This window comes from Meleagris gallopavo, chromosome 1 (genome assembly GCF_000146605.3).
Source record: "Meleagris gallopavo isolate NT-WF06-2002-E0010 breed Aviagen turkey brand Nicholas breeding stock chromosome 1, Turkey_5.1, whole genome shotgun sequence".
In the NCBI taxonomy this organism is placed as follows: domain Eukaryota; kingdom Metazoa; phylum Chordata; class Aves; order Galliformes; family Phasianidae; genus Meleagris; species Meleagris gallopavo.
In genome coordinates this window covers 88,734,517-88,746,676 of record NC_015011.2, presented here as the reverse complement: position 1 = coordinate 88,746,676, position 12,160 = coordinate 88,734,517, and the positions used below count along the sequence as shown (strand labels likewise).

At 36.7% G+C, this 12,160-nt stretch overlaps 1 protein-coding gene across 2 annotated transcripts in view; it reads right to left on the bottom strand.

The window, feature by feature from the left end:
- LOC104909327 (ephrin type-A receptor 6) overlaps positions 1–11,571 on the bottom strand; it is a 314,483-nt gene extending 302,912 nt beyond the window's left edge. For both annotated transcript variants that reach the window (XM_031556463.1, XM_031556460.1), the window contains exon 1: positions 10,913–11,571. In XM_031556463.1, the coding sequence (XP_031412323.1) occupies positions 10,913–11,558 (646 nt within the window). In that variant the 5' untranslated portion in view covers positions 11,559–11,571. The remainder of the gene's footprint in view (positions 1–10,912) is intronic.
- Between the last annotated feature and the right edge of the window lie 589 nt (positions 11,572–12,160).

Genomic DNA, 12,160 nt, shown 5'->3' with positions numbered 1-12,160 from the left:
TTTTGTAAAAACAAGTGGAAAGTAAGGCATGACTAGTAGAAAGACTAACAAACGTAACAAAATCAAAAATAGAAAAGCACAAATATAAGGGGGAAGACTGCACATGAATGCACTCAATCAGATGTGATCTTTTCGCCTGAAAGCACCTTAGACAATATGTAGACTATCTATATTGCTTCATTTATCTTTGGAAGCAATTCTTCTATAGAAAATCTTCAGAAAAATTTCTGCCAGTGACTTGCTTATAATGAGAAAGATCTTTAAGATATACACAAAGAAACTTGTCACCAGAATCTCCAAAGCATTTCCTAGCAAATCAACTACTTAGATACACATAACTTTTTCTGTATCAAAATAAAAGTGCAAACAGTGAGCTTTTTCTGACTTGAAGTTAACCTCTACTCCCAGAAAAAGATGTATGATACCACACAGGACTGTACAAAAAAGTCTTGCATATGTCTTTTGAATACCTAAACGAGATTTGAATGCATCTAAATTACACAAGATGAGAGCTGGGATAAACACGAGGATTTGAGATATACATAAGCTTGAAAATATTTACATAAATACCAGCAAGATTGATGCTGGAAAGCTAAGACCAACAGTGCATATTAGAGATACTGGTAATAGCAGGATCTTACTTGTTCAGAATATGCAGATATGGGATGCAGCACAGATAAGTAAGCAGAATATTCTATGAAGTAGATCAATGATTAAAATAATACTAATTAGAAAAAAAAACAACAATAAAACAGAGTTTCTTTGTTGTTTTATAGTTTTTATTTATTACTTTAACTTAATCTACCAATAGCTTACATTTGTGGGTAGCCTCCTGACTGCTTTGGATCAAAAGATGCCTCTAAATTTTGGGAGCGGTGATTTCTGAGAATCTTTTGAATACTAAATGCCTTTGAAAACTAAATTAGCCTTTGACAGAATGAATTTCAAGTCTACATCAATAGTTCTGTATAAAACAAACACTTCTTATATTATTTTCAAACTTATACGTAAGAAAGAAATTAGTCAGCTAAAGCCAGGTTCACATCACTTGTATGCCCTGAGTTACAAAAAGCAAATACAGTTTATTTACATATAGAAGTGTATACATTTGTTTTTAGTTTTGTGTGTGTGTGTGCGTGTTTGCATGTCCAAGACCAACTTTCCATCAGAAATAATTGTGTGCAGTTACTTTACTCCCACTTGTGACCCCTGGGCTAAATCATGCAAGAGGAAACCCCTCACTGATTGCTTTTCAAGTTACATTTCTCAGTATAAATGCTTTAATAGAACTGAGTGAATAAAATGATGGGTAACCTCAACGGTAACAGTTCCATTACAGAACGTGTTTTACGGTTTATTTGTGAATATTTTACTCATTAATAAACCTGCTTCAGAAGAAGTAGAGGTGATTATCTTCAGATTTCAGAGCTCAACTTCCTGAGTTCTCACAGGTACATGATTTACAGAACATTAATAATAATAATATACTCTAGAACGTTTTATTTCTTTCTTATAAGTTTTAAGTAATTGTGCTCAGCAACAACATTAGAATATTGCTTATTCTAGAAATTAATTTAGTTTTATGAGAATTTGTGGCAGAATTCTCTCTACACATACTAATTAAGTTTATGTAGATTTAAGTGAAATTTCTAACTGTTACGTTAAAAAATATCCATATCTTATTGCAGAGTGAAAGCACTGATCTTTTGGTCTCCAGTTTTTTTCTCAGCTTATTTTTTATTTTAACTATTCAGAGCACAACCACAAAAGTCAGTGATGAATAAAAATTCTAGGAACACTCTTTCTACAAAGATAAACTGACAAATACAACAAACCCTTATTATGCTGTAACTGTTACCTCTCTTTGGTATATTCCTATGGAAATCATGAAGAGTTATTACATTGCAGCACACAAAGTGTTCCTGATTTTTCTAATTACAAATCACAGCCTGCTCAAAATGCATTTCTCTTCTGCAGTATTCATTGTGGGTGCTCAAATTCAATGAATTACACAAGGCAACATCAGCAACTTTTTATTAAAGACATTTTTTAGTAACTGAATAATTATATTTTATACTTTCTTCAATGTACTTGTCAGAGAAGATCTCTTCAGAACTTATTGAGACGTAAATTTTCAATCAGCTGAGGAAAAGTAAGTAATAGAGAACACTGTCAGCCATAAGACAACCCCTATCACACTTCTCTAGCTGGAGGAAAGTTTCCTACAGCCGTAACAGGAGAGCAACCAACACTGAACATTCACAGACACTAAATACAGCAGGCTGTGGTTTCCATTCAAGCGAAACCCACCAACATTCAAAGTATTTGACTGTTGAAACAGTTGCAGTTGAAACAGTTGCAGTTGATCATGTGTAAAGTGCAATGAACATTTTCCAAGTCAAATTATCCTTAGATGGTTGAGCTCAAGCTTCAGCTAAGTGACTCCCAGGAGAAAGAAAATATGTAGCAAGGAAGAAGAGTTTCTATTACCCAACAACTAAGAGGTACTGTTTTGGTTTTTTTAGATTCAAGTAGGCAACATACATCTCAAGGGGAAATCCCAACACAATGAGAATAATTGGACAGAAATTCAGTTGGTGCCTACCTTTTTCATCTTCAGCTACACCATAGCCTCTAAACTCTCTGTCTTCCTGTTACTCCCATTTTACTTGCACACTGGCACGCCCATCTGTTGACTTCTGATGAGTGAACCTTTCGGAATTTCTTAATACTGAATATCATGAAATAACTATTTTCGCACGAGCAAGTCCACTATAAGGTTTGACTGATCATTCTACCATGACTGGACAGTTATTGCTGGAAAATTGCCTTTTATATAGGGAACTTTATCTGCACACAGATGTAAAAAAAAAGTTTGTGAATGACACATACAAACCCTGTCCTTGTTTCCTGCTCTGGCACCCTGACTGCTCACATTTGATCCTACAGAACAAGAGCCTGGGGCCTAAACAGAGATCATCTCCTGTGTCACCATCCCAAGACACAGCCCTACATTCATTCTGCAGTGCAGTCAGGAGACCTGTCACACAGGTTTGAAGAAGAGGGGGAGGGGGGAAAAAAAAAAAAAAATCACATCAAAGCCACTTCAGAAATCTTCACTTAAAGTTTTTAAAAAATAAGTCAGGCAATAACTTTAAAACATATTTGTTCTATACACAGTTGAATAAATATATGAATAGAATTGTATGCATTTATATGGCATGTATTTTACAAAACTCAAGAAAAACAGATTGTTTCCAGGACTATTAGAGTTTTGCATGCAATCATCACTACTCTACACTTTCAACACAGCAAGAACAAGTAATCATAGCATACTCTAGCACACTAAGTAAATGTAGTATAAAGTGGACCACTGCTAATGTCAAATCACGTATCACAGAATAACAGAATGGCTTGGGTTGGAAGAGACCTTAAAGATCATCTAGTTTCAACCCTGCTGCTGTGGGCAGGGTGGCCAGCCACTGGAATCAGACTGCCCAGGAAACCATCAAGCCTAGCCTTGTACACTTCCAGGAATGATGCATCTACACTTACTCTGGGCAGCCTGTCTCGGTGTCTCACCACCCTCTGAATGAAGAATTTCTTCCTAACACCTACCTTAAATCTCTCATTTTTATTTTAAATCCATTTCTCCTTGTGTCATCAATATCTACCTGCATAAAAACTCAGTCCCCCTCCGGGCTATAAGCTCCTTTCAAGTACTGGAAGATTGCACTGAGGTCTCCAAGGAACCTTCTCTTCCCCAAGCTAAACAAGCCCAACTCCATCAACCTTTCCTCACAGTGATCACTTCCATTTGATCATCAACACGACCCTCCTCTGGAACTGCTCCAACTGCTCCACATCCTTGTGCTGGAGTCTGCAAGCTTGGACGCAGTACTCCAGATTCCAGATGGGGTCCACAAGAGCTGAGCAGAGGGGGACTATCACCTCCCACTTCCAGCTGGTCACTCCTCTTCTGATGCAGCCCAGTATACAGTTTGCCTTCTGGACTGCAAGAGCACACTGCTGGCTCACGTTCAGCTTTTTGCCCATCAGGACCCCCAAGTCCTGCTCTACAGGGCTGCTCTCAAGGAGTTCATCTCCCAGTGTGTACTCATATCCGGGATTGGCCTGACTCAAGCACGACATCTTACACTTGTGGCCTTGTTGAACCCTCATTAGGTTCTCATGGGTCCACTTTTTAAGACTGTGCAGGTCCCTTTGAACAGCATTCCTTTCTTCTATAGTATTGACTGCATCACTCAAGTTACTGTCATCAGCAAACTTCCTGAGGATACATTCAATCCCACAGTCTAAGTCATTGTGATTAAAATGTTGAAGAACTACCATAAATACATGCCCTGTTTCCTAATGTATATGGCTTGAGTTTAGATCAGGTGCAATTTTTGGCAGTATATTAGCCAAAATTAGTATATTACTGTGATTAAACATATACAGAAGCTCCGAACAAATCATTATCAGCTACTTTTCTGTACTGTTGCCTACAGTGTTGCTATTATCCACAAGTCCTAATTTTTTTTTTCAAGCACGCTCTTATATTATGTTAAAAAATCCTCTATTTAGTGATTCAGCCTAAAAACTGGATTGCTATTTGAAATGTAAAAATGACATTTATCCATAGTCAGAATTCAAGTTAAAATATGTAGCCTAGTATAGGCAAGAGAACACATTTTTCAGTGGAAAACATGTATCCCTAATAATCACTAAGGTCTAAAGTACTTTAACTGTTTTCAGTGAAATCAAGTCATTGAGACTCACATGAATTATGTAAAGTAACCCATTATTTCTTAAGAGTAATAAAAAAACAGAAGCATGACCTTCTTCCAGAGCACTTGCATATTCAGGAATTTGCTACAAATTCCAATAAATGTTTCTTTTGAAAAACAATCCAACTCCTTAGTAAGTTCTGGAAATGCAGGAAATGCACAGTAAGTCACACGTACTGTTAAAACAACAACATTTATATTAATTAGTGAGAAGATAAAAGTGTGGAAAAGACTGTGATATGAAATGGTCATCTTTGACACCAAAAATAGGGAAGAATTCCATGAATTTGGCAATGCTTCCCCTTCCTTCCCCCGTTCTCTGAGGTGCCACTGGAGACATCTGCTAAACAAAACATGTTGTGTAATGTGTTGAGTAACATCTCAGAGGGGAAAAAAAGAGAGTGAAGAATAACCATGGAGTTAATGCTGGAGCACCAAACCTGATCGCTCATTCTAATATTTTCCATGTCACCTCTGCCATTACCTCTTCACATGCTCCCACCTATCTTCCCCTCTTGCTCCTTCACAAATACCCACTGGCTTTCTGCCCATTTGCAGCACATGCAGACTGCAACAAAAGGAGGTTTCAGTCAGAATTTATTTGTAGTCTTGCATTATCAGTATCTCCTCTTGTCTATCTTCTATTTTAAAAGGAAAAAGGCACTTAATACTTGAAACAAATACATCCACGAGAAAAATCACCCGTGCAGTGTGACACGTGCCATATCACTCCACATAGCCACCTAGAGGCAGGGAGTCCTTGGACATTCTGCAGCTGTCCCACTCCATGACAAGGCAGAACACACAGCCCTCCACATATTCAGCCTCCCTGGCAAACTCTCACCCCTGGCTAACAAAAACAGTTGCACCTTTGTTGTCAGGAATTTCTGGTGTGCTGGAGCAGATAGTATCCCACTTCTGCTGCAGAAAGAACTCCAACTACTACAGTTGAAGGATTCTCTTTGAAAAAGGTACTGTGAACTCTTCTAATTTAAGGTTTAATCTTATTTTGTCCCTCTTTGTAGTTCAAGAGTTAGTTGTTTCTTCAGTTTCACTTTACTGCAGTGCCCAAGGGCTGGCAGAGATATGAATCTCAAAAATAAATAAAAAAAATAATCAGAATAAAAAACACTGCATTGCTTCTCTGTAACTACCAGTAAACCTGCCATTTCACTGCCATGTATTTTGCTTCTCACAGCATTAGACAAGTAAATAAACCACGACCATATAGTGAACTTATGTGGTTTTAATTACCAAATTTCCATATAATAGCTCACTTGGGTTTATAAAGCAACTTCCTGATTGGTACAACACTCACCAGTAACAAAGACATGTCACAGATTCATGGAGGATAGGGCTGGTTCATACATTATAAAATGAAAATACCTTCTAATCAAATCAGACTAAAAGAGTGAAGAAAGGCTGCCAATACAAAAACCCAAACACAGAAACGTTACCACAGTTTTGAGTAATGAATAAAAGGAGGAAGTATTTGTTCAATTCAATTTGTTCAATCAAAAGTTCCATGTTTTTGTGCATTAGTGTCCCTTGGAAGTGTTGGGGAGTGGGGGAGGAGGAATATATGACAAGAACAGCTCCTTAAAATACTACTCAAAAAAAACAAACAAACAAACAAACAAACAAAAAAAAAAAAAAAACAACTTACCTAGAAGTTAAAATACACTTCTGGATTGCATTCGATTGGCCGAGAGTCTAAAATTGATCTAATCATAATTAGTATTTGCTGTAGATAATCTTGAATTTTTACGTGTAATTGCAAACCTCAAGTAATGCAAATAATTTTTGCTAAATCATTAAATAATCAAACTTAACAGTCAACTAATTGTTACTATATTATGCCAAAGAGATCCAGTTTGGACAAGTTTGTACGTTGTAAATAATGTAAGCAGAACTCACATAAGCAGCAAATACTCAAACAGAACATACTTTACACAGACCAAAAACTTGTTCTGAGAATTCTCACTTAACTTGTTTCATTAGAACTGTTTCAAATGTAAGAATAACATGCTTGCTTTGTTGTCCAGATCATCCAGTTATCTCTCTCACACTGAAGCTTTCTGTCATGTTCACTCTTACTCCTTTATCTATCAACAAAATCCACCATAATTTTGTTTTTCCTTAGCTCACAGTCTAAAAGTAACCCTTTGTTCCTTGTCAGGATATTTTTTTTCCCCCCCATTTAAAGCCAAACAAAAATAACAGCCAAACCAAAACCACCATGCCTGATACTGCCTGCGCGTGTTCTGCACTTGTTAAATTCAGGATGACCTTTTCATTTGAAAATTCAGAGCATTGATTGAAATTGAAATTCAGAGCAGATACCACATCACTACTTTTAATTATGTTTATGAGAAGCATGTGCAGCATCTCCTCCTTTAATGCAATGACCATCTCTCCAGTTGCGAGCGAGGCTGGTATCAATGATTAGAAAAGCATATTGGAGCTGTTTGTGATTACTATTGCCAAATTACTGGAGCCGACTCATTTATTAATGCTTAATGAAATACAAGAATATGTTGCTGCTGTTTCACTTACATGATTTGGAGAAGAAAAATCTTGAAAGCAGATTCAGATCAAAGAGGAATAGTTTATTTACGCAATCAGTTCAGAAAAGATTTGCTTTTTCCAGGTGATATCATTAAGAAATGCACACAACTTGTGAATAACTGTAAGCCTATTACAGTCAATGGGATTTTTTTTCCCCCATCAACTTCAGCAAAGCAAGATAGTGCCTAAATCAACAAAAAATTCTCTATGGTCTCTGAATTCTAGAACTATTCAGGTAGATATTTAATGAATTTAGGTATTTTAATCAAATTATCAATTCCTCTCAAGATGCTGACACACTACAACAGTGCTTTTGAAAGCAAACAAAGGATCAGGAGTACTGATAGCTTCATAGGCAAAGAGGAATGCATATGAAACTAAGATACATTGAAACAACTGAAGTTGTAACATCTTGCAGTAATTCCTGAATACACAGTGTTTATCTCCACAAGTATCAAAGCAGATATAAGTTCCGTGACTAATAAGCTATACTTGTCACAAGTAACTTACTGTTCCTCATAGAACCTTTCACTAATGAATAATTGAAAATTTGACTCAAATCAAAAACAGGAAAAATATTCAAATATCAATCTGTATACTGCCCACCACCCAATTACTTGCCAGAAGACATTTCAAAATACTTGTTTTGCAAGTTACTGTCATGCAGAAGAATAACAGTAGCCATCAGTTTAGATTAGTTCTGATCTGAATGTTGTAGCTCTCTCTTTCATTTCCAATACACTCACTATGTCACAGAGAATACTTATGAGAAGCACTGACAGAATGGCATTGAGAACTTCCAAGTCTCAGATTTGTAACTGAAGTGGGAGGGACAAAAGGGTTCAGGGAGACTTTGAATATCTGATGATCGTGCAGTGATTGGGGTTTTGTCCCTTCTTTGTTTTCATGGAAACAAGTGTAAATTTAACCCCCCCAGATATTTAGTAACATCCAAGTGCTTTAAGTTGTAATTGAGGGTCTTTAACTTGTAATTAGGAATTATTGGTTGGTGATGTATTTTTTGAACTCTAAGATCTGATTGTTGCCTCAGCCTAGAAGCAAAAGTCTCAAAGTAGGCCATTAGAGCTGGGTGGAAAACTGCTGTCAGCTTAGCTGGTGAACTCAGTTCACTTCACAGTACTCAAACGTTCTCATGGCAGAAAAGCATTCTCAGCCACTCAAGCATACATCTCCATCATTAGCTTTGGCACAAAGGGAAACACGGTCATCTTGATAGCAACCTTACAAACATTTTGTTTGCATAATCGAACTACAGAGTGGGCGCTAATAAAATTAAATTGCTGCTCATTTTGAAAGTAGGGCTTGTCCTACCATTCTGCCTTTAGCATGACATTTATCAAGAGATAAGACAAACGTACCTCGAAAAGCTGTCAGGAAAAGTAGTACTAAAATTAAAATACTACGAAGATAACTGAGAGGAAAGTATCAAACAGCTGTGAAAATGATTTCAGAAGACATATGGAAGCTCTGTTAGATTATGATCTTCTAAAACATTCATCTATTGCTCTTGGGACAAAAAGCTAAGAATATATGAACACTCGAGGCTTCAAACATTCCGTTCAATTTAAAAGGTATCCATTCAGAAGCAGACTGAGCTGTCAATTGAATAAATAATTTGAGTCAATGCACAGAAGAATCATTTCCTAGCATTTCCTAGCAGTTTGCGTGGGTTTTGGTTGCTGGTTTTATTGTTTCTGTAAAGTTTTAAAGTGATGATTGAGTATAAATGCATTATAGAAAATCCTTCTCCCATTAAAAGGGAAACCCCTTGACCTTACGTAGAAAATTATCTTTGCTTCCAGTAATGGCAAAAGTGTATCTTCACAATGAGTATATTTTGATAATTAATGTCAGCAGGATCAGATAACAAAAAGTAAGCAGATCTCATTTTCTCATTCCAATGTGTAATGTGATTTTAATACTCTTTATCACTCAAGGTTACTGTACAGCTTGCCAAATACTAATATGAGTACCTCTTCATCAAAGTATTTGGACAACAGCAACCTCACCTGTGTAATTCATGGACATGGACCTTTTTTCTTCCATTTTGCTACAAAGCAAAATTAAACCAAAACAGGTGAGCATCTCAATGGCCACTGAGGTACTCTCTAGAAGTCAGTACTAGACTTACTCTGAAGTCTATGTGAAACTTACATATAGGTGAATAAATCCAAACATTTAGAAAAACAAGATGTTTTGTCAGCTTCAGAAGCAGTGCGCTAAAAAACAGCTAGCTATCACACAACTCCGCAGTGTGAAAAGACACATGCCTTTAACAGTTAAGCACTATCCAAGAAGTATTGTCTAGAAGATCTCCAGATGGACAATAAGTCTCAACATGCACACTCTCAATAGATATCAGTCTCAGACTGACTCCACAGAAGCTCACAGACTTGGGCTATTCAAGAGATTTTAGAAATTCTCAATATAAACAGCACAGTGGTCAAGTCAACTGAATTTTCCATTTGTGCATGAACTCCAGTTATCAGATTTTGACAATGATATTTCAAGAGCAGCAAAGAGGAAGTTAATGAAGCATAACATTTGGATTCTGTAGAAGATGTGCATTTTGCTTCTGCACATGCTCTCTGTCCAATTTATAAATACAAAGAACTGATAAGAAAATACTTTCCCTTCTGCAGTAACTTTCAAATTGCTACCTTGATTTGAAATATCCTTAGTTCTCTGTCATACTGACAAGGTGTAGTGTTAGGCTGTTCTACATACACCAGCACTTGGTGTGGTCTTCAAAATCTCTGAAGAGGGTACAGTTATTCTAAGACAGAGAGCTCATAAGATACAAGAAAGTGCCAAAAATCATTTGCAACTAACTCCAGCGCACTGACACTTCTAAACAGTTTGCCTTATAGTATTTTTAAACTAGTCGTTGAGTAACACGAGTACTAGATAGAGAGCATGGCATAATACAGTGAATTAATTTTGACCATTTTTAAATGTTTTACTTTAATTTTGAATAAAAGGACTAAAACTTCTCTAATTGAACTCAAGTTGTGGACTCTTGATTACTAATTATTCACAGAGGCATTAAAATCTTCCTTTTTAAAAAAGCACAGGTTACCATGTTAATTACCAGGTTAATTACCAGGTTAATACTTCTGTCTTTATGCACTTACAGGAAATACTTGTCCAAGTTAACTGACTAGATTTCCCTTTTTAGGAATATAGAGAAAAAAGGGATGATTTTCATCATTGCTCACCTCATCCTGAGATATGCATCTAAAGCAGGTCAGAGGAATCTGCTCCAGTGTACTCACTTATCTCCACTCATTACAAAAGAAGCCAAGGCAATCAGTTGTTCTACATATATTCACATCATAGGCATCAAAACTTCAACAAAATGAAAATCATCTTTAGTAACTAAATGCTTTCTTAGAAACCTGCAGTGTCATGACTTTTATTCAGAATTATCAAGGTCATTTAAAGATATTCCTTGGGAACACAATGAAATATTTTCAATTTGATATGGGCTATTTAGCATTCATATATCATAAATCTACTTTTAGTTTTCTTACCGTGACAGGAACCATCCAGTTCTTCATATCCTACACTGCAGATACATCGTCCAAGAGGCACAAGCCAATCCCCATCTGCTCCACAATACAATTTTGGAGTATCACGTTCCTCAGCACTCTTCACACAGGAGCCTCGCACTTCCACCAGAGAGGAAGAATCAACCCTTGGAATAGTATCAGGAAACACGGCCAAGTTACGGACTGTGAAAGGGCATTTCTTGTAATAAACACGGACTGAGACCAAAGCAATACATGCTCCAATGTCCTGAAATGCAAGATAAAATCCTTTCTTGTTTATTGGCCCAACCTCACGAACTTCTGTGTTGAGTTTAAGAATGCGATCACCCAAGTCCATCTGAGTAAAGCTCTCATCAGCCGCAATAGTATCAATTTTAGTGTACTGGTTTGGCTTGAATTTTAATCCATGAGACTCATCTGATTCCATGTAGTAGAGATTAAAAGTTTCCTTGCAGGTTCCCACTACCCATGGAATACTGTTGCAGTCCCTCAGGGTAAACTTCATTTCCACATAAATTTTCTGTGCAGCATCACGGGAAATCCAGTTTGTTCGAAGCCAGTTGTTTTGGTTTGGTTCCATCACATTACATACCTGGTAGGTATGAATGGGATGATTGTGTTCATCCATTTCAGTAATGGCATCCCACTGAAAAGAAAACAGACTGTTTGAAAACCAAGGAAAAGATAAATTTTGCTATCTACAGAGCCAAGCTAGACACATATAAATCTGAGTACATGAAATCATGGCTTGATTAAAAATAATTGTTTGTGTAGAGATTAGAGGAATATCAGTAGTTAGAAGTAGATGCCAGCTACAGAAGAGTAGAAAAGTTTTCAGAAATTCTACAATAAATTTCTATGAATTAAAAAAAAAGTCTCTAATCAACATGGCTTCAATAGAAGACAGAAATAGTGGCCATAGTTCTCTTCAGTACATCTGAGATTATTCCTGGGCATGCAGTTCAATCGTTTATACTGAAACATTTGCTAGAACACTCCCAGTTGACATTCTGGTGAACTGCTGTCCAGCAGTCCTCAAAAACATTCCCATTACTCAGATGGGCACCACAAAGCACCTGCAGTGATCAATAGCTGGGACAAAGCCACTCTGCTTTGGTGAGTCTCAGGTACATGTATAAGCTGTCTTGGCTTACACAATATCAATATAGCATTAAGTATTGATTTCTTTCTTACAAAAACACAGAACTAGTTGTAGTTTTGTACCCAAAA